This window comes from Eretmochelys imbricata, chromosome 6 (genome assembly GCF_965152235.1).
Source record: "Eretmochelys imbricata isolate rEreImb1 chromosome 6, rEreImb1.hap1, whole genome shotgun sequence".
Taxonomy (NCBI): Eukaryota; Metazoa; Chordata; order Testudines; family Cheloniidae; genus Eretmochelys; species Eretmochelys imbricata.
In genome coordinates, this window is record NC_135577.1 from 34,012,640 (window position 1) to 34,039,796 (window position 27,157).

Below are 27,157 nucleotides of genomic sequence, written 5' to 3' on the forward strand. Positions count from 1 at the left end.
TCTATTTGGTCCCCAATACACAGTGAATGTCCTGAGCATAAGTGATTGAATAATTTGTAATATAAAGTTTTAACTAACCAAGAATTTGCTCCCCCAGTGGAACAATGTGAAGGTTTACAGGTAAGACTTACCTTCAGAGAGAGGCCCTGAGTTTTGAACAATAGAATACATTCTCATTTTACACAAATGCACAACAAGTAGCTTAACAGCACACTTCACTGTCCTTTTGAACAGGAAGATAAATTACCATGTAAAGGCCATTATTCTAACATCTGCTTTTATTTAAGTATTTCATCAACACATCAGAAGTTTATCAGCAAGAACCACAACAATTTGATCATGCTTCAAAAATACATCTCCCATTTATCAAGTTTAAAATAAGTTTTGTAAGCAATCTACAGTGACCTAAAATAGCAGTAACAAATTTCATTGACCCAACTATTTGTGCTATAATGCCTAGAGCAACTTTATAAGCAATTTCCTAGAAAATTCTTACAGTGCAAAGGGCATGCTGTTATTAGGAACCCCACCATTACAGATTCTGGCCTCTCATTTTTTCCCCCATAAATGTTTGTGACAAAACTAATGAATCTAAGTAAAACATAGCAAGTGGATTCATAGTAGTGAGCTACTCACATGCACAGCGCCTGCTAGCGTAGAACAAATAAGTTACATACATATTTAGACAATTTGATAATCTTCTGTGTGACAACAATACTATCAGTGGATGTCCTCTTACAGGTTAGGAGTTCACACTGCTTTGGAATCTTCTTCAGTGTTAGAGGAAAGCCAGAGCTTTCTGCCTATTACAGGGCTCAGGAAAGCAAAAAGGTTAACAGTTCAGGATGTACTTGTCCGTTTTTATGGAGTGTTCTCATTTTGGCACAAGTAAGTTGCCCCATTTCTATGTTGTTCAAAGTTGATGGAACCCCTATGATTTCTTTTTGGTTTTAAGTGTGGTAGTGGGTTTTTGTACGTTTTTATTTCCCGATCCCTGGCTTGAAGACACAGAGGACTTTTCTGTTTCCCCTTTCCTCTCTTGACTCTCCTGATTTCGCCTTGAATTTGACACTGGAGATACTGACCTACCTGCTGGGAACTATAATTAAAAAAGAAGTTTAATATATGTGTGTTTTTAAATATGAGGGACCAAAATAATGTTAGACATCACAGTACAAAAAGCAGATGAGTTATGTAGTGGTACCATGCCAGTATTATCCTACAGCAATGTAAAATAAAAAAGTATTTAAAGACAGTAAAGGACATTATAAAGTGCAAGAGAAGCTGATTTATGAAAAATGCAACTCTTTATCTTCTTCTGCGGTATACTTACACAGCTTACATTCCACTAATCTAAAATCCCATGCTTTGGGGACAAGACTACATTCTTAATACCTGTTTAGGACTACTTACATCCAACTATAATTATCTGATATTAGTCTTCACTAGCCAGACTTCTGTACCAAGATTTATGATTTTAAGGAATATAATAATCACTATTATTGTTATTCAATTATCATAACAATCCAAATACATTTTCAAGCTCTTATCTTTATTCTTTATAAATGTGTAATTAGGACTATTTTTTCTGTTCTGCATCTTGATTAACACTTGGCCAATGCAGGAGCGTACCAATATTCTTTAGTTCACCAAGTCTTATTCTCTAATTTCCAGGTTTCTCATCTTGCTAGGACTGATTTTTAAAAAAAAACTGCTAAACTGATAAAGCAGTTAACAGCCATCCCATAAATGTCAATCATTTCATTTTTTTACTTCCTGACAAAGTGCAGTTAGCTATTGTAAGAGTACTCCTTGGGCCAGAGTCTCAGCTAGTATGAATCAGCTGATGACTTAAATGGAATGATGTCAATTTACACCAGCTGAGGAACTAGCCCTTAATGTTTATCTTTATAAATTCTATTTTTTTCTTCTGCACAAATCTCATCCTTCACTCACTTGCGCTGTATCCTTTTAAGTCAAAGAAATTTTAACATAGATAACATAGGATTTACCACAAAAATTTTAAAAATTGCGTGCTTCTTTAGCAATCCATACCTAGGAACCTACAACAAGTGGCCTGATTTTCCAAGATGCGAGGCATCTACCACTTTCCATGGGAGATGCTACATCTTCAAGCACTTTTGTTTCATAACAGAAATCAATTGTAAATCTTATTGCAAAACAATATTTTAAAGAGTGAATAAGAACTCGCCTGTCTCTAGTTAAACACTATTTTTTCTCTTATTCTAAAAGTGTCTTAAAATAAAATGTCAGCAAAGAAAACATAAAACTAAGTAAAACTGAAGATAATTGGAAAAAGTGTTTCTGAGAGAACACTTACAGCCATGGATGGCTTGGAGGTTACACTCTTCTTTTTAAGTGTCCCATTTGGTAAAGCACTTGTGTTATTTTTTTTCTTGTTGACCTGTGAAAGAAGAATCAAGTGGTTGGAGTAATAAACCAAATATACTTAGGCGGCTAGAAAAGGGCCTACAATATGTCTACACTGTGATAAAAGACCTGGGCTGGAGCCTGGGCTCTGAGACTGGTGCCACACAGTGCTTAATCGTAGTGTAGACATACTGGATAGCCTCAAACACAGCTCTTGAGAGGCAGATGGATCGATTAAATATTTAACTGACAAAAGTTAGACCCATTTATGAGGCTCTTTATATATATTTTTTTTACTTGCAAGTCTACCATCAGTGAACTTCGTACACAGCTCAGTTCTTCCATGTGTGTTAAGCACACCTTTCCCTAATGGCAAAATCCAGCTCCTTCCTCCAATGGAGACCCCAGATCAAATGGTCTTGGGAATAGTTCCACTGTATGGACAAGAGGGGGTTAGCATTTGGGGAGCCCAGCTCTGCATAGCTTGTGTATGTGTCTCTCGGCAGTTGGTGTGCAGGAACATGGTGACTTTGAGGAGCGTATACTTCTCAAATCCACAAGGCATTGCCACCACCCCTCTTCCCCCACTGCAGCAGGGGCTACCACAGCATCAAGGCTACAGTTGCAGCTGAGGAGCAGCTCTGCAGTTTGAGTGAGGAGAGAATTTCTTCCCCATATCCCTATGGAACTACCTATGCAAAGTCCAGTTATATAGGGGGGTGGAGGAGCTTCTAATTCAAACAAGAATATTCTGCTCTGATATAGTCACAGAATTGCAGCTCCATATCCAAGGCTGATTCTCTGCTAAGTGGAACCTTTTCCAGAGCAGGCACCATCCTGTATAACAGTGAAGACTTCAACGTGCTGCACAGGAACAGTCTGCATTTTGATCAATAAATCTAAGAGACAGAGAAGTCATAACTAGTGCAGAACCACCAGCATTTGCATTATGGCTTTTAGTCTCTTCAGGCCAGGGATTCAGCTGCTTGCTATGAAAATTCAATATTTTAAGCAACAAGTCATCTGAGAAATCATAGCAATGCTTATTATATGCATTATACCTTGGTATTCACTATGTCACTAGTGGCTTATACATGTGTTGCTTGTGAACTATTGTTTACCTTTTCCTTCACTTCCCCCAGGATGGTTTCTCATGACTCCTACTTACAGAATGCAGAAGGAATGTGGAAGGAAAGAATGGTGTATCCATCAGAGATTCTTCCTCATCTGCCCTAAATATCAGTTCCTTAATATCCTATTCCTTTTCTGTTAAGTTTCTGCACACACAGCAGCTTAAGGAGTAAACAGGAGCAATAGATTCTTAAAGAATTAGTACTCTGAGTCAGTCTGGTTTTGTTTCTCTTCACAGGGTAATTGTACAGTTGACAGCTCATCCTGTATCCTTGTATTTATTCAGAGTCTGTACCCTATGTATAAATCTTTCATTAGGTTCCAGCGATCCTCTATGGCACTAGGTCATGTTCACCATTCCTTACCTTACCAATTTATTGACCCCTAATAATATTTAGCACTTATATAGTGCTTTATTTGTTCAGAGTATTGCATACATACCTGTTTTGTGGGTGTCCAGGGTTTGCTATTCCCACTCTCAGTTTCAGTTTCTGCACCAACCTCTGAGTTGCCATTGCTGCTAACAGGATTTTCCTGCTCTTCAATCATGTTATCCTGACTCAATGCAGTAGATGGACTATTCAGTTCTTCTTCGACATTGCAAACTTCACCAATGTCCAGGTTGTTATTCCATTCCTTCATCAGTTCTAGGACATTAAATGGTCTCTGGACAATATGTGTTTCACCCTACATGGTAACAATTGAGGTTTTTTTTTCACTTATTGGATATTAGAATATTAGAAAATTTAACACCAAAGTAATTTGCCTATTTGCTGTAAGCTCCATATCTGAAAACACATGTGTTTTTGTATTGCTTTCTACCTGCGATCCCAAATACAGTAAATAAATGCCAGAACGTATCCTATTTAAAACTACTATGGCACTGATTTCTCAAGAGAGGGGCATGGTTTGAACTTCCCCCACCCCAATGCAAGCAAAATATTTGGACCAGAAACAAACAGTACAGTCTGAAATCCTATGGAACCTCCATAAAGAGTGGGAGAACTTCTAGGGGGTCAGAGGAAACAGTGCTGTGGAAGCAGTGCTGCCCTTTTTTAGATCCATCAGGCTCTTGTTCCCTCTGCTCAGGGAGGCAGAGGAGACTATAGGAACCTAAATAATTATTCTATTTACCGTCACTTCACCTTGCTTGTGCAATTTTGTAAAGCCTATACCATTCATTCATACATTCCCTCTCTCTGTGTTGTGATTCTGAAAGTTTGGAGAGAAGTTCAAATGTACGATGTGTGCAAGACAGGTTTGCTTTGAAGAGTAAAATTTGTTTTTCTGTTGAGTTTTTGAAAGGAGTTCTAATACTAAATAATACTCTGTTCATATACCATCTATCATCGAGAATCTCAGAGAGTTTTACTAGCATTAATTGGAAATACAGAGTTGTTGTGTAGTTTAATTATCTCCTCTGAAGAGATAGGTAAACTAAAACACAGAGCATGTGATTTGTCCAAAGTTATATAGTGAATCAACGGCAGAGTAAGAAGTAGAATACATGAATCCTTACTCTAAGTCCTCGATCTAATTGCTAGACACAATATGTCAATTAAGAGTTCTGACTCAGACTTTGTCTTTTTATACTTGAGTGTTAGTGCCTGGAATGAATTTCTTTTATGTGAAATAGGGCACTTGTGCCGAGTAAACTAGGAATGGATTCATTTACTTAAATCTGCAATTAAATGTGGGCAAAATGGATGGCACAGACACTAAACTAACTACCTCATTTGCAGGCACAATCAGGCAGTTAAATATATAAGTACATTGAATTGTACCCATAAAATCAGGCTGACTTTAGGCCTTTAAAAAAAAAATCTAGGCCTTAAAGAGCTCCACATAATTATTTAGCACATAAAGAGAAGTGGGAGTTTGTATTCTGACAATTTTTAAGAAAGTGGAATCATTTAAGTTAATTGTCTGCGTTGGCTCATTTGAACACCTGTTGAGTTTAATTGGCTAGCATCTGCTGCTAATTGTGGGTAGAGTGGTGGATTACTAATTGGCTGTCTTTACATTGTTTCATTTTCTTTTGTCTTCCTTTTTCAGCTTTTTCTGTTCGGGTTTTAAGAGTGTATGTTTCAGTAAGATTCAAGACACAAAATGAAGAGTTGTCCAGTTATTTGTGAATAATGTAAGATGCGGTATTTCCTCCATAAAGACACCCAGCACATATCTAGAAAGACACACAGTTTCAGCTTAGTGAGCACCAGTAGACTGCTGATCTTAAAAGCCAACTTGCCCCACTACAGAAAACTCAGGAAAATTAAAGGTTCATCAGTGAGAATTTTCAAGAGGAAGCAGAGAGGTCTGGGATATGTTGATCAGAAACCACAGTGGGAGATAAAATCTGGGTTACAGTAAAAAGAATGAGTCACGGATATAACCAGGACTAACAATTTCACTAAATGCTTTTCAGTTTTACTGGTAATTGATTCTGTGAATCTGAGATTTAAAAAGAATAAAAACTCCCCCAAAAAACAATTAAAACATTGAAAAATACACTTCTGCACACAATAAGGGCCAGAGAACTGGGCACAAGAAAAGGCAATGGCAGCAGGGAACTCAATAATTCAAAATGTAGGCTTTGACCCTCTGATGATAAAAAGTGCCACGTATCTGCTGCAAGTGCTGAGTTCCCTCCATTCCTATAAGACTTCAAGTCAATAGGAGTTAACACAGGGCAGCACTTCTTTGGATGAAAATATGGGGGAAGTCATGACTGAGTCTTTATAAGGAAACAAACTGTATATTGCCAGGGTAGCACTCAAGCACAGGCAAAATCCTGTCAGCCGTTGAGAAAGAGCCAGTCTTGAGTCACATTATAGAAATAACAGTGGAGTCTTCAAATCAGGGTGGAGATGTAGTAAGTTGAAGAAAAAGATGTCTAAACATGTCCAAATATGCTACTGACACCACGAGGAAAGTTGGCAGAGGCAGATAAAAACTTTAAATAGACTGATAAATGTGGTGCACCCGGAGGAATTTTAGGGTTAAGAAGCTTTGGAACATTTTTTTTGTAAAAATAAAGAACAGAATAACTATATAACTAGGCATGGGGGAGCAAGCGTGTTGCCTCGCACATACTTAATGTGACAAAAACACTCATTTTTATGATTTTCCATTCAGAGTGAAGTGAGAGACAATGATTAGCTAAGAGAACTCTGACTACATCTGTCAATATATAATAGATATGTTAATATAAAGAGACAGGAGCTTCTCACCCACAGCAAATGCAATATACACATAAAATAAATAACATGGGATAAACTTGCAAGGACAGCAATAAAATCAACTAGCAAACGTAGTTCATAAAAGCAGAAGCGAAAGTAACTGGAAAAATTATTGTACAACTGCTTCTCTTCTTGAAACGTGTTATTAATAAAATATACGATTTTGCGTCTAGTGGAAAAATGTGGAAACCAAGTTCTGAACTCAGTTGTAGCATAAAAGATGTCTGTGAGAGACCAACTCCCATCTCTGTTTTAAATGCTTTGACCCTCATCATTATTTTCAAATACATGCTCTACAGAATCACAGAAGTCACAGGGTTAAAATGATTGTCAGATGGGTCATTTAGTCTCTGTGTAAGCTGATGAGCTATCTCACCATCCCAGGAAAGAACTAGTGCCATGCCTGAGTCTATTGCAGGTGTCTGCCTCTGGGCACAATTTATTGTTCAAACACAAAACTCGTAACGCTAAAACAAAGCAATTTCCCTGACCAACAAAGGATGTAGTCTCCAGAGACTTTCCCCTTGTGTCTCTCAGGCCCCAGAAAAAGGACATATCTTTTCCTTAAATACCTGGTTGGGCTATGTGATGAACAGGTAGTCCTTATCCCTTTCCTGGATGTTTTACCCTGTCACATCACTCCTTTGCATTCTTCCAGAACTGAAAATGTCATTATCATTATCCCTGATAGAGACGGATCAAGTGTAGTAGTATCAGTAATAATGGCAATTCCACCAACTCCTTTGGTAATCTGTCCCATTAGCTAAGCTGTTTTTATAGTTAAGTTTTCCCACATTCACTTTTTGTCGTGTTCTCTTTAAGTTCTCTTTAATTATGAATTCGTTATTGTCTCTGTCCCTCTGTCTAGCATCCATTTGATATATAGGGAGAGGGTTTTTTTTAAAACTCAGCATTTTGTCACCTCCTTCTGAACTGCTGTTAATTTGATATGGTTGTCTGTTTTCATCATCTTAAACTCTGTTAGGACTTTAATATCTGCTCTAATTGCAGACATTGTTCTTTCCTTCTTGGCTATGGAAGCTTTTTTGTCTGTGTCTTCAGAGGTGGCCTTTCCACTTGGGTTATACATTTTACATCTTTCCAACCTCAGCTATTTACCATCCCCATCCCACTGGGGATTTTTCCAGTGGCTCTAGGTCATCTCTCTGCCATGTCCACGTTTCATCAGAACAGAGTCCACGGAGAGTTGTGCTTTGCCTCCTGTGGTGCCTCCACATCCTGTTTCCTGTGCAGAAGCACACAGGTTCCGAATGTGTTCAGGGTGGTTTGCAGCTGTGACATGTGTGGAGGAAGACAGGATTAAGGACAATAAAACACTAATGTTTTTCCTGTTGGTTATTTAATGAAGGGAGTGACTTCTCTGTAAGGCTCTGATTCAACAGTCCTTCCCTATTTAGCTAAGCACTTAGCCTGGAATTTTAAAGGTATATATTCATGCATTCCAAGGCCAGAAGGGACCACTGTGAGCCTCCAGTCTGATCTCCTATATAATACAGGCCATAAAATAGCCTCAAAATAATTCCTTGGGAATAACATTCCATCTTGATTTAAAAATTGCCAGTGATGGACCCTTGGTAAACTGTCCCATTGGTTAATTACTCTCACTGTTAAGTCTGAATTTGTTCAGCTTCAACTACCAGCCATTGGTTCATGTTATATCTTTCTCTGCTAGACTGAATGTGATATATGCCATCATGTGCCAGCAATGCCCCTCTGCCATGTACATTGGTCAAACTGAACAGTCTCTACGTAAAAGAATAAATGGACACAAATCAGATATCAAGAATTATAACATTCATAAACCAGTTGGAGAACACTTCAATCTCTCTGGTCACGTGATTTAAAGACATGAAAGTTGCAATATTACAACAAAAAAACTTCAAATCCAGACTCCAGCGAGAAACTGTTGAATTGGAATTCATTTGCAAATTGGATACAATTAACTTAGGCTTGAATAGAGACTGGGAATGGCTAAGTCATTATGCAAGGTAACCTATTTCCCCTTTTTTTTCCTATCCCCCCCCCCAAAATTCTTGTTAAACCCTGGATTTGTGCTGGAAATGGCCCACCTTGATTATCATGCACATTGTAAGGAGAGTGGTCACTTTAGATAAGCTATTACCAGCAGAAGAGTGGGTTTGTGGGGGGTGGGAAAACCTGGATTTGTGCTGGAAATGGCCCAACTTGATTATCATACACATTGTAAGGAGAGTGATCACTTTAGATAAGCTATTACCAGCAGGAGAGTGGGGGGGGGGGAGGTATTTTTCATGCTTTGTGTGTATGAAAAGATCTTCTACACTTTCCACAGTATGCATCCGATGAAGTGAGCTGTAGCTCACAAAAGCTTATGCTCAAATAAATTGGTTAGTCTCTAAGGTGCCACAAGTACTTCTTTTCTTTTTACATTAATTACATTACCTTTCTTTAATTCTTTAGTAATTGAGTCCCATATAAATCACTCCATTATTTTGCCTGGGATCAATGCCAGGCTGACAGGCCTATAATTACCCTGGTCATCCTATTTACCCTTTTTAAAAATTGGCACACCATTAGCTTTTTTACAGTCTTCTGGAACTTCTCCAGTACTCCAAGATTTATAGAAAATCAACATTAATGATCTTGTGAGCTCCTCAGCTAGCTCTTTTAAAACTCTTGAATGCAAGAGTCTGGACCTGCTGATTTAAAAAGATCTGGCTTTAGTAGCTTCTATTTAACATTCTCCAGAGATACCAGTGGATGCACAGACAATCCAGGATGTTTTTGGAAAGTGTAGGGGACAACTTCCTGGTGCAAGTGCTGGAGGAACCAACTAGGGGCAGAGCTCTTCTTGACCTGCTGCTCAGAAACTGGGAAGAATCAGTAGGGGAAGCAAAAGTGGATGAGAACCTGGGAGGCAGTGACCATAAGATGGTTGAGTTCAGGATCCTGACACAAGGAGGAAAGGAGAACAGCAGAATACGGACCCTGGACTTCAGAAAAGCAGACTTTGACTCCCTCAGGGAACTGATGGGCAGGATCCCCTGGGAGAATAACATGAAGGGGAAAGAAGTCCAGGAGATTTGGCTGTATTTTAAAGAATCCTTATTGAGGTTGCAGGAACAAACCATCCCAATGTGTAGAAAGAACAGTAAATATGGCAGGTGACCAGCTTGGCTTAACAGTGAAATCCTTGCCAATCTTAAACACAAAAAAGAAGCTTACAAGAAGTAGAAAATTGGACAAATGACCAGGGAGGAGTATAAAAATATTGCTCAGGCATGCAGGAGTGAAATCAGGAAGGCCAAATCACACTTGGAGTTGCAGCTAGCAAGGGATGTTAAGAGTAACAGGAAGGGTTTCTTCAGGTATGTTAGCAACAAGAAGAAAGTCAAGGAACGTGTGGGCCCCTTACTGAATGAGGGAGGCAATTTAGTGACAGAGGATGTGGAAAAAGCTAATGTACTCAATGCTTTTTTTGCCTCTGTCTTCACAAACAAGGTCAGCTCCCAGACTACTGCACTGGGCAGCACAGTATGGGGAGGAGGTGACCAGCCCTCTGTGGAGAAAGAAGTGGTTCAGGACTATTAAGAAAAGCTGGACAAGAACAAGTCCATGGGGCCGGATGTGCTGCATCCGAGGGTGCTAAAGGAGTTGGTTGATGTGATTGCAGAGCCATTGGCCATTATCTTTGAAAACTCATGGCGATCAGGGATGTGGATCGGGGATCCCGGATGACTGGAAAAAGGCCAATGTATTGCCCATCTTTAAAAAAGGAAAGGAGGAGGATCCGGGAAACTACAGCTCAGTCAGCCTCACCTCAGTCCCTGGAAAAATCATGGAGCAGGTGACACTAAACTGGGAGGAGTGGTAGATATGCTGAAAGGTTGGGATAAGATACAGAGGGACCAAGACAAATTAGAGGATTGGGCCAAAAGAAATCTGATGAGGTTCAACAAGGACAAGTGCAGAGTCCTGCACTTAGGACGGAAGAATCCCATGCACTGCTACAGACTAGGGACTAAGCAGCTAGGCAGCAGTTCTGCAGGGGTTACAATGGACGAGAAGCTGTATATGAGTCAACAGCATGCCCTTTTGCCAAGAAGGCGAACGGCATTTTAGGCTGTATAAATAGGGGCCTTGCCAGCAGATCGAGAGACGTGATCATTCCCCTCTATTCGGCATTGGTGAGGCCTCATCTGGAGTACTGTGTCCAGTTTTGGGCCCCAAACTACAAGGATGTGGAAAAATTGGAAAGAGTCCAGCGAAGGGCAACAAAAATTATTAGGGGGCTGGAGCACGTGATTTATGAGGAGAAGCTGAGGGAACTGGGATTATTTAGTCTGCAGAAGAGAAGAATGAGGGGAGGATTTGATAGCTGCTTTCAACTACCTGAAAGGGAGTTCCAAAGAGGATAGATCTAGACTGTTCTCAGTGGTGGCAGATGACAGAACAAGGAGTAATGGTCTCAAATTGCAGTGGGGGAGGTTTAGGTTGGATATTAGGAAAAACTTTTTCACTAGGAGGGTGGTGAAGCACGGGAATGGATTACCTAGGGAGGTGGTGGAATCTCCTTCCTTAGAGGTTTTTAAGGTCAGGCTTGACAAAGCCCTGGCTGGGATGATTTAGTTGGGGATTGGTCCTGCTTTGAGCAGGGGGTTGGACTAGATGACCTGTTAAGGTCCCTTCCAACCCTGATATTCTATGATTCTATGAATGGAAAAAGTGTTATCACCATATGATGAGACTATATCATCTGTTTTTCCCAAAATAAAGAACAGGAATATTTACTGAACAACTCTGCATTTTCTGTATTATTATTTATAAATCTACCATTTCCATGGACCAATACCATTGCCAGGATTATTTTTGTACCTAAACTATTTAAAAAACTCTTTTAGTATTGTTCTGCTCAGTGTTCCAAAAACTAGCTGATTTTGGAGACTAAGTCTTGTTGAATGTCAATATGATTTAGGCTCCTAAATCACTTTTGAAGCTCAGAGTTAGGCTCCTAAGGCAGTTAAATGCATTAATTGCCTTGGGAAAGCCACAATTTCTCTGTGGCTCAATTTGCCCATCTATATAATAGATATAAATAATACCGATCTACTTTACAGGAATGTTGTATGAGTGAATCAGTTACGACCTTTCTGAGGCAATGCCTAAATACATTAAAAAATCTGGGCTTTAAGGCATTGTATACCTTTAGGAACATTTTTAAATGCCCTGGACTTAAATGGGAGTGAAGCACACCTTTATGTAATCTGCAGAATAGGAATGGGTTTAAGCATGTGCTTAAATGTTCTGCTGAATTGGGGCCATAAATTAAATAGTAGAGGTTTGTTTTACTGAATGTTGATTTTGAGAAGTTTGTAGCCAAAAGAAATGAAAAATCTCATTCTGCGTGTGGAAGTTTATACTCAGAAAGATGCTGTGCCTCCAGGTTCCACGTCAAGCAAGATCATGTACTGGTAACTTCACCAAAGAGAAATTGTATCACCGCACCAGAAAATGATAAAACATCTACCCTGTGGAAGAATTCACCTTCAACAGTGCTCACAGACTGAACCAAGAAAAAAAAAAACATTAATAGCAGGGGGAAATCCAAACCCCTTGTCTGAAAGGAAACAGCACCCTCTGCCAGTCTCAGTGCTGAGAAAACACCTCAGACATTCTCACAGTGGGCAGTGAAGCAAAAAAGAGATGTAGTACCTTCTAGCTTAAAATATACAGTGCTAGATAGAAAGGAAATGGAATATAGGTTGTGTGCAAATATCAAGGTTGAACAGTTGATAGGAAATTATAGGATTGCACTAAACTATGCACAAAATAATAAACTATATTGGTTCTAAAAATTCCTGAAGAGAATTATATCGATGATGTTCAAAATATAATGTACCAGCAGATCCTTTAAACACAAGCCGTACAATTATTCGCCTTCACATGACCTTAACAAGATTCCTCTTTTCTGGACTCTTTTTTGCCTATTTTTTCAGATGATGAAAGGGGAAAGTGAAAAGGGTTGGGAAAAGCAGCAAAATGGTGTATATCAAAAATAATCAAAACCAGAAATAAAATTGTATTAATAAGTATTTGTAAATAATTAATCAGCAATCCTTTGCACAGCCCACAGCCAAACTACATAGCGTCTGAAACAGACAACAGATAAACCTCTGTGGTAATTACTAACTAAAATTGGTCTTGAGGTTTGTTGATTTAACTGTATCTGCAATGTAATTCTACAATGAATTTTGTTTATTATTTTGCCACATTTATCTTTGACATGTCACTTTTTGTTATGCAGGATGACTTGTGACTGTATAACTTTTGGGTACAGGTGGTTGAGATTTCCTGGTGGGAAATTGTAATGCCAAATGCATTAACTCTTATGCAGGAACTCATGTGTCACTTGGCACCGAGGGGTTAATTTTTTATTTTTTTATGCACTACAAATGTCTACATGATATTGCACTTTCATGTTACCCATCTGGACACTTCAAAAATGCTATCAAAGCACAAGCATGAAGTAGAAACTAGTGGCCTGATTTTCAGTACTGGGCACCTACAACTCCCACTGAAGTTAAACAGGAGCTACAGATCCCTCAGATATCTTAAGGAACACTGAAGACAACACATAAGTAGTATCACTTATCACTGAAAGTCCTCACTTCCTCACTCTACACTCCTTAGCAAATCTAGCGAGTTTCTTATTGGAAACTGAAAAACATTTAACTACTCCTCTTCGAATGCCACAATATCAGTGCCTCGTATACAAGAAAACAAATGTTTGGGGGCAAATTAAATAAAACAGTTTACTAATAAAAAACAGTTGCAGGACTCAGGTCTGAACAGAGATATGCATATATTCAACAGAAGTCCCATCTACATTTAAGGAAACCGCCATGATAAGTGCACCCATTTTTTAAACAGAGTCAGTTAAAATGGGTATTTTCTTAGAGGTCAGTTATGCGTTCCCACACTTAATTTATAAGAGTGGTGGTAGGAGAGAGATTGCTGTCTCCAGTACTACTGGCTCCGGAGAGTTTTGTCATGAAGGAACAGCTTTACATTATGCTTGGAACCTTGTACCTGGGGTTCTGTTAAATCAGCACATCCCCTGGTTCCCACTTTTCAGTACACTCGTCCTTGACAGAGGAGTGGTTGTAGATGCCTTCTGTAACTACACTCCCCTCACCAATGGACTTCCTGAAGCTGGGGGGTTGCTCTCAGGGTCTGTGATAGCAGAAGCCAATATGATCTTGGGCTAAAAATCCATCCCATTATCTATAAAAATCCAAACTTGACAGAGAATCTGGGTTATTGTCCTGTGCTGAAACTAAAATTTGCAGGTGTTGGACACATAATTACTACCAGTAATTATAAAAATAATTTACATGGGGCTCAGTGAAAAATGCATAGCTAGATCTGAGAAAAACTATTCTCCTACTTACTTTTTAAATGAAGAATAACACAGTAAATTAAGTCTAGTGTTTGAGAAATGTATAGTATGAAAAGAAGGAAAGGTTTATTATGAATTAGGGGAATGTTCTGTTTAAATTTTGTAGCTCTTATACATGATTTACACTAGAACTCCACCAATGTACAGTTTGGTAAGCCACAAACCAAAAATTATAGCCGATTTCCAGGTCCACAGTTTACTGATGCACAGAACAGGGAGGTTCTCTTGGTACGTCAAGGCAGAATTAATATAGGTGTCATCACACTTCACAAGCCACTGAGAGAGTGCCAGGGTCAGCTGTGGCCCTGCCTCAAGAATTCACATGACAGTAGTTGATTGTCTCCTCTGAGATCTCCCTGCTCAGCTGGAGCAGGGCCATGTTATTGCTGCTGGAGTGGCTCTGTTGGGGCTGAAGGAGTGATGAGAAACTGGTAGCTCATTCTGAGTGACGTATAGAGGTGTTCTAGCTCCCCTACAGAGCCAATGATTCTTGATGAGCCTCAGGTGCCTCTGTGTCCTCTTAGCATTGAGCCCAGCTGCAAGAGCAATTAAGGATGGCTACCACTACTATTTTGTTGCTATCTCCCCATCTCCATCCCCTCTGCCTGACCTTCCAATTAGCTGCATAATGGGGTGCATGTGTTTTGATAACCATCTGAGTGTTTAATAGTCTCATCCTTTAGATGTTCTATACCATAGTGCAGTGATTATAGAACTTAGAGAATGGGTTTGGAACTCCTAGATTTTCTTCCTGGCTCTATAACTCACTTGTCTAGGAAAAGTCACTATTTCTCTGTGGCTCAATTTGCCCCTCTAAGAAAACAAGTATAATTATATTGACCAACTTTACAGGAATGTTGTGAGATTTAATCAGCTAGGACCCGATTCTGTACTTCCTTATGGAGATGAAACACCCTTTGAAGTCAACATAAATTTGCCTGGGCAAGAAACGCAGTCTCAGGCCCTGGTAAGAGATTAAGGGCCTTATCCAAAGCCCACTGGAGTCAGTGGATATACTCCTATTGACTTCAGTGGGAACTGGATGGGACCCAAATAGGAGGCTATGTCTGTTTATTTATTGGAAAGGACAGAGGTGATACAGCATCCATGGCTGGAAGGTCAAAATTCAGTTAGAAAACATAAGATGGGAAGAATTTTTTAAAGAAAAAACTCAAAACTTACTGTTATCCACAGGTTATCAAGCAATTCATTAGCTGTGATTCGGTGGGCAGGATCTACTCTCAGAAGTAGCTGCAGTACATGTTTAGCTATAAAAAGACACTTTGATAAATCTAATTTCTGTTAATTATAACAAACCCAACACATCTCCCAAATGTCTGTGAGTGCTTTAATTCAACAGAGAATATTTTACTTATAATGAGATGAAGTTAGTTCATGAAATCATTTAAGTGAATTTTTTTCTTAGACTCAATTTTACTTTTATGAGAAAATTACTTAAGGAGGTTCAAAATACTGTAATTGTTTGCTGAGTTCATTGTTGTATTCTTGGTGTTTGTTTTGTCAGATAGTTGAGTACTTACCAGCCTCACTAACTGTTTGCCAGATTGGATTATTAAAGTGCAGTTCTCCTTTCTTTATTAGTTCAAAAAGGTTTTCTTCTGAGCTTGCTATAAAGGGTGGGTCACCACATAATCTACAATAAAAGTAAGGTCAATTAATAGATTCTTACCATTTTCCACTCATGGAATAACAGGTACACAAAATAAAACAGACCAGTATGACTGGAGAAGGTTCAGAAGGGATCTGTAAGAATATTTCAGGATCTGAAAAATATACTTTACTAGGAGAAATTAAGGGGCTTATCAAAAAGCAGGTTAAGAGGTAACTTAATTACAGTCTCAGTCACAACCCACAAAGGGAGAAGATGACTAATATCTCACAGATTTTTAATCTGGCAGACAAAGGTGTAACAAAATCCAATGGCTGGAAGCTAAAGTTAGAAAAATTCAAACTGGAAATAAGGTGCAAATTTTTAACAATGATAATAAACTATTGAAATAATTGACCAAGACATGTGATTGGTTCTCTGTCAGTTGAAGTCTTTAAATCAGGACTGGATGTTTTTCTAAGAGATATGCTCTTGTTCAACCACAAGTCACTGGGCTCAATTTAGAAATTATTGTTCTGTGGTCTATGTTATGCAGGTGGTCGGACTAGATGATTATCATGGTGCCTTCAGATCTTTAAACCTAATAAATTATTTTGCATGGGGTTGTTCAAACAGAGGTAAACACAGTCTCAGCCCGCAAAATGCACGAGTCAGAAAGAGCCTAGTTCAGTTCTCAGAGCCCAGGTTGAGTTTGTGGCACTAGCAATTAGAACATTTTTTTAAATCTGTAAATTGAAAAAAAATTGACATAAGTCATTGAGAGAGAAAGATGGAAACTCATGATATCCTTTGACCAAAGTCAATTTTCAGGAAAGAACTGCACTATAGGAAATTAAGTAACTCTGATCTTTTTAAATTTGACATTTACTATATGTAGTCATATCTCGACACTTTATTGAGCTACATAATGTGGAAATTGCCTGATGTGGTATAATCTAAACTAATGTGTCAACAGAAAAGTGATTAAGAAAATAAATCTACAGAAGTGTCAGAAAAATATCTAGGAGATACATGTGTGTAAATTATTTGTGAACACAGACATCCCTGGTATTTCTTAGTATCAAATAAATTATATAACAAATTTCTTGATAGTAGAGTAAGTACAATATTAAAACAAATGACTGGACTACATGGTATTGGACTTCATGTCCGCCAATTCGGTTTACACTTAAAGGAAATAATACAATACAGCATTACTACATTTTTATCTTTTATATTAATTATATACTGACTAATGTGGAAAGAAACAAACAAATGAACACATTCAAAACAAAGCTGGGCAAATATTAAGAAAACATTTGTGCAAATATTAAATAAATGAACTTCCTTTGCATATGTTCTTGACCCTTTTGTGTTTGGTTTCTGTGAACATTCTAGTTTACCGAAAGGAATGTTCACAGAAACGCCAAATTCGAAGTGATCACAATATAATATTCATGGAAAGTAAATTTTGGACTTGTAAATGCAAAGTATTTACCATGGAAACTACAGTCTACTGAATGATGATCAAATCAGAGAGCAGAAATATACGACCTATGTTTTGAATAAAAACTAATCACCAGAAATTAAATTTCAAATATTCATAACAAGTTGCTTGTGAACAATATACAGACAAAGACTTACATGGCAAATAATTTCAAATAGTGAATAAATTCTGCTCGTGGACTGTTTGAAAACAGAAATAAAGCCTAAATTAATCAAATAAATTATTTGCCACAAATTAAGTTTTTAGCTCTACTCTCAAAACACAGAAATAGCTACTGAAAATGTAGTTGGCATCTCCTAGTGAAGGATGTCTGTCACTTTGTATCAAAGTATAAAATTTTTATCCTGGGATTTCTTTTACTTTGTTTTAATTTTTAATTTTGTTAAGGTAAACATAAAATTAATATTTTAGCATTTTTTCCTCCCGTAAAGCTTTAATCTCAAAATCACTTTTAACAAAAACTACTCTGTTCTCTTTTATCCTTCGTGGTTTTTTCCTCTCCCTTCCCCGGCACTTATCCACATGGAACTCAATTTCAAGAAAAGAAAGAATTTTAAGCGTGGCTTCATTTTAATCTATGATGCTGTAAATATTGGACAGTGACAGGATTTGTGTACCCCATATCTGCCGTTAGCTATTGGTTAGTGCTATAAGCAATGTATACACTAGCCACGGGGCATGGACGAGGGAGGGAGGGCTAGATTTGCCTCCTTAGGTAAAAGCCTTACCTATAGGGTAACATGTTAGCTAGCTGTCTATATTAGCACTCTCTGAACTGCTACAAAGCAGTGCTGATTGCACACAGGAAAGAAACTCTTTACCCCTACCCAGTACACAACAGAATTTAGGCATACACTTAGCATACTGAGCAACAAGATTCCTTTATTCATCAATAAACTAACATACTTCTACATGTTAATGGACTGTCTTCATTGATTACTATTGTTTATGATTCTATCACTTCACATTAAAATAGAAACAAAATGGAAAGTTTAAAGTACACCTCAGCTTAAATTATATATAAAAATGCATTATGCTGGCATTGTCCCATTATGCAGAGACAGTCTGAGTCACCTTATGCCCCCCAGATAAGTAGAGATCAAGCCTCTCGTGGCAATAATACACTGGGTGTCAGGATGGAGCATGTCAAAGGGAGGCATTAGTAGTAGCCTAGAAGGGTCAAAATCATGATAGTGGCAGTAATGGTTGTAATAGCTTCTTTAAACCCATTAAGGGAAGACCAGAAACTTATGCCATGATGCGGAGGGCGAGGGAGGCGCCACTTGCAAAAACAGAGTTAATAGAAGAATATCCTACCGCTTTCTCTAATACTATTTTCAAATTAAGCAATAAAAGAAGTGTGAAATGGATTCTATTAACTCACGTACAGTATGTTCAATCTTGTGCTATCAACACAACTAGGTGTGAATTAATGCTACATTGTTCTAGCATTGCTGTGATTATAAAATGCTAATTTAAAAATATTTATATTGCTAATTAAGGAATAAGGTCAGAAGTTCTGAGCTGTGACTGTTAGCAACACAATTCACTGTTCCGAGTTTTACAAGTTCTGAGCAGTGAATTGTGCTGATTGCAGACACAGCTCAGAATTCTTATTAGCCAATCAAATCACCCAATTTCTAATGCCCATTTTAAAATATATTCTATTGTACTGAGTTGTGCAACTATAACTACTGCCATACCAACATTAATACCATAAAACAGGACCATAAAACTGATGATGCATAAGCATAAAAAAGTTCACATAACACAATACACACTAGAAATAAAAATAAGAATACAGGTAATAAAACTACGATGAGGCCTTTGTTATGCTGAGAACAAAAACAAAGGTGGGTTAGTTGCAAAGCAAAAAAAACCAAAGACAGAGGAACCACTGCACGGAGAAAGAAAATAAAATCCCCAAAATGGGGAAGGTATGAGAATATGAATTGTGTGCGTGTGCACACGCGCACAAAGGCTAGAACATAAAAGAATCAGATTGCACGCAAGAGAAGTAGAAAAGTCTTGGCATAGAAAGCACACTAGTGGATCAAATAGAAGGAAGCAAGGCTCTAAACCATGAATACATTAAAACCATGAATTAGGGAGAAGGAAGCTAAGAAGAGAAAGAGACCAAGAGAAAAATTAAGAATATGCAAATACTAAATCAAAAAGAGCATCTGTAAGCAATGTCACCTTTAATTTATGTAAGTCTCACTTTTCATTCTTTATAGACTGTATTATGCAAGGCACTCCTGTAAGTATTTTTGCTGTATCTTGTTTTTAATAATTGGGATATGCTTGTATGATTTTTCAGCTAATAACTAATTTTGACACATTTCTCTCTCTGAGAAATAACATCTCATAATTTGGTAACAATGAATGTACTGCTGTCTAGGCATGGTACTGCTGCTACATTATGAGAAGCTTTATTAAAGACATGCATACAGTCCCTCCTACAACAGCATGCTTTGATAGCATCAAGGTAAATCACAAAGTCAAATCCAGCATCTTTTCAGACAGACATGTAAGGCCCAGAATGAAGTGGAATTTCTTCATTACTGCTACATGAGGACAGACAACCTGTGCAGAGAGACTCTGCAGCCGTTGCACACCATAACTGCCTGCTAGCTACTATAAACTGGAGAAAAGGTGCTGCAGTGCAAAACAGCAGGGTGTGAAATGTAGAACGCTCTAATGTGTCATGCTCTAACTATCCCATGCAGACTGTGCTGATGCCAACTAAAAGGTATCTAGTTCGCATTGATGTAGTCACATTTCAGACAGGATTACATTAACATGCATTAGGTATCTTTTAGCTCATGCCAGCAGGATCTACACAAGGCAGCTAGAGCATGACACATTCGAACATTCTACAATTCACACCCCTCTAGTCTGCACTGCAGCACCATTTAGACAAGCCCTGCACCTTTCCCTGCACATTTCCCTGGGTATGCAGCTTTTTTCCTTGGGTTGTGCATTCCATTTGAGGATTTACCCTATAATTTGCAAGTCAATAGCCAATTCCCTCAGGCCAGCATGTTAAAAAGACAACACCTAAATCCTTAGTTTAATTTTTTAGAATGACAATGCAATGTTCTGTAATCAGATGTTATTTCAGGACTATAAACTGGTTCATAAACTAAATATGTATTCTTCAAAATCTGAGCATACTTTTAGCTCTCTTTTTGGGACATTCATTTGTAATATATTTCATATAGGTTATTATCTCAAAGATCTCCAGTCTAAAACCTCTTTGCACACAAGTTTACTTTTTATTTTAATGAAAATTCATAAGCAGTTTTATTATAAAGGGACAGTACATTTATATTGATTTTACAAACTACTTACAGCATGTACATAATGACGCCTATGCTCCAAACGTCACACTGTTGGCTATAGTCATGGGCACTGATAACTTCTGGGGCTACCAACCAAGCAGAAAAAATAATATTAATAATAGAAAAAATTACTTTTCAATGCTTAAACACAAAGCATGAAGAATGTGCTGATGTGGTATAATTTATTCCCCCATGAAAAAAAGAACCAACAGCAGATGTTTAAATGAATAATGTACAGGCCTTAACAATTCATGTTGATGTGTCCTCACTTTTATCATTTAGCTTCTAACAGGATTGTGACATTGTGACATTAACTGTGTGACTAAATGTGGTATTGTTTTTCAAGTCGTAAATTGTTAAAACATTATTTATAAAACACTGATTTAAAGTACAGCATGATACCACATAAATATTTTTCCTTTCTGAAAAGTAAGTGTAATATGCAAGAATATGCACTTTTTCTTCATACAGCATAAGGGCTTTTGGTAACACCTATTGTCTAACATATACTCTGTACAGTGTACAGAATTTTTAAAAATTAACAATCCTGAAAATAAAAATGTTTTTGAACACTCAAATAGGTTTATATCTTTATTTCTATGTGTACTACATTACAAAATGCACACACTCATCTATTCACTAATCATTTTTATGTTGATACAGCCGTATGTTAAAAAAAAAATGCTGCTCTGAGGGGCCAAATTGGTGATGGTTTATCTACTACATTATGGGACTGAAGGTCATGAGCTCACTGCAAGACTTGAAGTCCTTGTTCCCAGAATCAATGAAAATGACATGTTTTGCCCCAGAGAGAAAGAGAAAGCTAAATGCTTCATGGATCACTACCCCAACATACGCAGCACTGGAGCAAATTGACAGTGGCTGTCTTAGTAGGTGTTCTCCCACCATCTCAACAAAGTCTGATTAACTATCTCAACCTCAATAACATTTTAACATACTATTTAACATTCTGTTGTCATTTAAAGTCTCCTTTTCAAAGCATTTGCCCCTTGCTTTGAAGATATCAAGCTACAGAATGGACTTTAAAATACTGTCATAATATCAAAACTGGTAGACAAAACGTTTAAAGAAGTAATCCCATTGTTGGTATTTGCCAAATTTATCAAAAGCTACAAATCAAACTATCATCTCATCCTTAAGATATTAGCTAATGTATTATATTTTAAGAATATTTTATACCAGCATTAATCTAATCTATTAAAAGAAGGGGAAAAGATGGTTCCATTGTGAAGTGCGAGAGCTGGAGAATTCATACAGTTTCATGTCTCCAAAAGAAGAAAATACAGAGGACCAGATTCTTCGCTGGTGTAACTCCAATAAAGGCAATGAAATGACATCACCAGAGGATGTGGCCCAAAGCATTTTTAAGTGCCTAGCTTGTACTTGTTACACACGCTGACTAGGAAGAACAGCTATTTCTAGATTAGCTATAAAGGTTAGCTACTGATCACAAAGTAATTTCATCCTACACAGAACCCTCCTTTTAAAAAATATTTCGAGATACAGTAGCATTTTTTTGGAGGCTGACATGCCTGAAGGGCTAAATTTTTTATTCTTCATTATCTTTCCCAGAAGGAGATCTGTTTTTACTTTGTTAAACAATCCACAGTCAGGTTTCAGAGTAACAGCAGTGTTAGTCTGTATTCGCAAAAACAAAAGGAGTACTTGTGGCACCTTAGAGACTAACCAATTTATTTGAGCATGAGCTTTCGTGAGCTACAGCTCACTTCGTCGGATGCATACCGTGGAAACTGCAGCAGACATTATATACACACAGAGATCATGAAACAATACCTCCTCCCACCCCACTGTCCTGCTGGTAATAGCTTATCTAAAGTGATCATCAAGTTGGGCCATTTCCAGCACAAATCCAGGTTTTCTCACCCTCCACCCCCCGACACACAAACTCACTCTCCTGCTGGTAATAGCCCATCCAAAGTGACAACTCTCTTCACAATGTGCATGATAATCAAGTTGGGCCATTTCCAGCACAAATCCAGGTTTTCTCACCCCCCCCCCACCCCCATACACACACAAACTCACTCTCCTGCTGGTAATAGCTCATCCAAAGTGACCACTCTACCTACAATGTGCATGATAATCAAGGTGGGCCATGTCCAGCACAAATCCAAGCTTTCTCACCCCCCCCCTTTTTTTTTTCCAGGACACACACACACACACACACAAACTCACTCTCCTGCTGGCAAAAGCTCATCCAAACTGACCACTCTCCAAGTTTAAATCGAAGTTTAACCAGAACGTCTGGGGGAGGGGGGGTAGGAAAAAACAAGGGGAAATAGGCTACCTTGCATAATGACTTAGCCACTCCCAGTCTCTATTTAAGCCTAAATTAATAGTATCCAATTTGCAAATGAATTCCAATTCAGCAGTTTCTCGCTGGAGTCTGGATTTGAAGTTTTTTTGTTTTAAGATAGCGACCTTCATGTCTGTGATTGCATGACCAGAGAGATTGAAGTGTTCTCCGACTGGTTTATGAATGTTATAATTCTTGACATCTGATTTGTGTCCATTTATTCTTTTACGTAGAGACTGTCCAGTTTGACCAATGTAAATGGCAGAGGGGCATTGCTGGCACATGATGGCATATATCACATTGGTGGATGTGCAGATGAATGAGCCTCTGATAGTGTGGCTGATGTTATTAGGCCCTGTGATGGTGTCCCCTGAATAGATATGTGGGCACAGTTGGCAACGGGCTTTGTTGCAAGGATAAGTTCCTGGGTTAGTGGTTCTGTTGTGTGGTATGTGGTTGTTGGTGAGTATTTGGTTCAGGTTGGGGGGCTGTCTGTAGCCAAGGACTGGCCTGTCTCCCAAGATTTGTGAGAGTGTTGGGTCATCCTTTAGGATAGGTTGTAGATCCTTAATAATGCGTTGGAGGGGTTTTAGTTGGGGGCTGAAGGTGATGGCTAGTGGCGTTCTGTTATTTTCTTTGTTAGGCCTGTCCTTTAGTAGGTGACTTCTGGGAACTCTTCTGGCTCTATCAATCTGTTTCTTCACTTCCGCAGGTGGGTATTGTAGTTGTAAGAAAGCTTGACAGAGATCTTGTAGGTGTTTGTCTCTGTCTGAGGGGTTGGAGCAAACGTGGTTGTATCGCAGAGCTTGGCTGTAGACGATGGATCGTGTGGTGTGGTCAGGGTGAAAGGTTTCCGGTATAGGGTGGTGTTTATGTGATCATCGTTTATTAGCACTGTAGTGTCCAGGAAGTGGATCTCTTGTGTGGACTGGACCAGGCTAAGGTTGATGGTGGGATGGAAGTTGTTGAAATCATGGTGGAATTCCTCAAGGGCTTCTTTTCCATGGGTCCAGATGATGAAGATGTCATCAATATAGCGCAAGTAGAGTAGGGGCTTTAGGGGACGAGAGCTGAGGAAGCGTTGTTCTAAATCAGCCATAAAAATGTTGGCATACTGTGGGGCCATGCAGGTACCCATAGCAGTGCTGCTGATCTGAAGGTATACATTGTCCCCAAATGTAAAATAGTTATGGGTAAGGACAAAGTCACAAAGTTCAGCCACCAGGTTAGCCGTGACATTATCGGGGATAGTGTTCTTGACGGCTTGTAGTCCATCTTTGTGTGGAACGTTGGTGTAGAGGGCTTCTACATCCATAGTGGCCAGGATGGTGTTATCAGGAAGATCACCGATGGATTGAAGTTTCCTCAGGAAGTCAGTGGTGTCTCGAAGGTAGCTGGGAGTGCTGGTAGCATAGGGCCTGAGGAGGGAGTCTACATAGCCAGACAATCCTGTTGTCAGGGTGCCAATGCCTGAGATGATGGGGCGCCCAGGATTTCCAGGTTTATGGATCTTGGGTAGTAGATAGAATATCCCAGGTCGAGGTTCCAGGGGTGTGTCTGTGCGGATTTGATCTTGTGCTTTTTCAGGAAGTTTCTTGAGCAAATGCTGTAGTACCTTTTGGTAACTCTCAGTGGGATCATAGGGTAATGGCTTGTAGAAAGTGGTGTTGGAGAGCTGCCGAGCAGCCTCTTGTTCATATTCCGACCTATTCATGATGACAGCAGCACCTCCTTTGTCAGCCTTTTTGATTATGATGTCAGAGTTGTTTCTGAGGCTGTGGATGGCATTGCGTTCCGCATGGCTGAGGTTATGGGGCAAGTGAAGCTGCTTTTCCACAATTTCAGCCCGTGCACGTCGGCGGAAGCACTCTATGTAGAAGTCCAGTCTGCTGTTTCGACCTTCAGGAGGAGTCCACCTAGAATCCTTCTTTTTATAGTGTTGGTAGAGAGGCCTCTGTGGATTAGTATGTTGTTCAGAGGTATTTTGGAAATATTCCTTGAGTCGGAGACGTCGAAAATAGGATTCTAGGTCACCACAGAACTGTATCATGTTCGTGGGGGTGGAGGGGCAGAAGGAGAGGCCCCGAGATAGGACAGCTGCTTCTGCTGGGCTGAGAGTATAGTTGGATAGGTTAACAATATTGCTAGGTAGGTTGAGGGAACCATTGCTGTGGCCCCTTGTAGCATGTAGTAGTTTAGAAAGTTTAGTGTCCTTTTTCTTTTGTAGAGAAGCAAAGTGTGCGTTGTAAATGGCTTGTCTAGTTTTAGTAAAATCCAGCCACGAGGAATTTTGTGTGGAAGGTTGGTTTTTTATGAGAGTATCCATTTTTGAGAGCTCATTCTTAATCTTTCCCTGTTTGCTGTAGAGGACCAGCAGGATAGTGAGTTTGTGTGTGTGGTTTTTGGAGGGGGATGAGGGGGTGAGAGAACCTGGATTTGTGCAGGAAATGGCCCACCTTGATTATCATGCACATTGTGAAGAGAGTTGTCACTTTGGATGGGCTATTACCAGCAGGAGAGTGAGTTTGTGTGTGGGGGGGTGGAGGGTGAGAAAACCTGGATTTGTGCTGGAAATGGCCCAACTTGATGATCACTTTAGATAAGCTATTACCAGCAGGACAGTGGGGTGGGAGGAGGTATTGTTTCATGATCTCTGTGTGTATATAATGTCTGCTGCAGTTCCACGGTATGCATCCGATGAAGTGAGCTGTAGCTCACGAAAGCTCATGCTCAAATAAATTGGTTAGTCTCTAAGGTGCCACAAGTACTCCTTTTCTTTTTGCGAATCCACAGTCAGCTAGTCAATCTGTGAAACTCATTGCCTAAATGTATCATTGAGGCAAAGAGCTCAGTAGGATTTGAAACACAATTAGATACTGGATGATGAGGACATCCATAATATACAAGATAAAAAAAAATGTTTAGAAGGTCATAAGACATCTACTAACTGATTTGGGAGGAGGAAGGGAGTTTTAACAAATTTGATCTATGGGCAGGTTACTCCATAATTACCAACTTCAATATTTGGTTCAACTTCTTCCGAAGCATCGGATACCAGTCACTGTCAGAGAAAGAACCACACATATGGCAGTTCCTATGTGAAGCAATATTATGCCACATCTACATTAAAAAGGTAAGTCAAACCAGTTATAACACTCAGGGGTGTGAGCAACGTACACATTGGTGAGCACAGTTATGTTGACCTAAGTCCCAGTGTAGACAGCGCTAAGTTGACAGAGAATTCTTCCGTTGACCTAGCTAGCGCCTCTTGGGGAGACAGATTAACTACAGCAACAGGAGAACCCTTCTCTACATTGTAGTGAGTGTCGACAGTCAAGCGCTACGGCGGTACAGCTTCAGTGCTGCAGCTGTGCTGCTGTAGCAGCTGAAGTGTAGACATAGCCTCAGTGTTTAATCCCTTTGTACCTCTTTTTCCCTTTGCAAAGTTTAGGAAGACTAGGGTCTCCATGTCCTCCCATTTTATCTGAGGGAGGTTTGGGGGCGGGCGAGATGGTGATGTATGTGAAATTTGAGAAGCCCAAGTTTCCTGTTTCTAGTTAGGACCTTTAATTCTGAGCATGCCGAAGGCCTGAGTAAGGGTTGGGATTCTGCTTTTTGGGAGGTGGGGAATGGGTCGATGCCTCTTTCCCTTAGATCCACAGTGTGAGCTCTCGCTGCAAGACCTCAGACCTTTCTAGCCTGCTCTCTGGCTGACTGGAGAGAGGAAGGACATCTGAACGAACAACAGTCATGTACTTTGTTAGTATTCGACAGCTGTGTTATCCTTGTTATACTGGGAGCAAAAATTCAACAAAATGCATTTCTAGTCTGTGGAATCCACTGCTACCGGAGAGGCCAAGAACTTAGTAGGATTAAAAAAAGTGAATTAAACAATATGGATACTGTGAACATCCACATTTACACAAGATAGGATACGAAGTTTATAAGGAATATAAAGCCTCATGCTTCAAGGACACAAAGTTGGTCACTATAACTGCAAGGGTTAGAAAGAAACTCCTCCACTATTATTATTATTATCCATTATAGTTACTGGCACCTCCCACTGAAGCATATGGTAAAGACTATTATCAGAGACAGGATATCAGACTAGACAGATCATTGGCCTGATCTGGTATGCCAAT

General features: G+C 39.2%; 1 protein-coding gene across 1 annotated transcript in view; it reads right to left on the reverse strand.

The window, feature by feature from the left end:
* Positions 1 to 931: 931 nt before the first annotated feature.
* STK33 (serine/threonine kinase 33) overlaps positions 932 to 27,157 on the reverse strand; it is a 54,434-nt gene continuing 28,208 nt past the window's right edge. The window contains exons 8-13 of the mRNA XM_077820079.1: positions 20,691 to 20,766; positions 15,762 to 15,874; positions 15,403 to 15,488; positions 3,964 to 4,209; positions 2,342 to 2,425; positions 932 to 1,099 (exon numbers count right to left, since the gene is read on the reverse strand). Coding sequence (XP_077676205.1) covers positions 932 to 1,099; positions 2,342 to 2,425; positions 3,964 to 4,209; positions 15,403 to 15,488; positions 15,762 to 15,874; positions 20,691 to 20,766 — 773 coding nt within the window. The remainder of the gene's footprint in view (positions 1,100 to 2,341; positions 2,426 to 3,963; positions 4,210 to 15,402; positions 15,489 to 15,761; positions 15,875 to 20,690; positions 20,767 to 27,157) is intronic.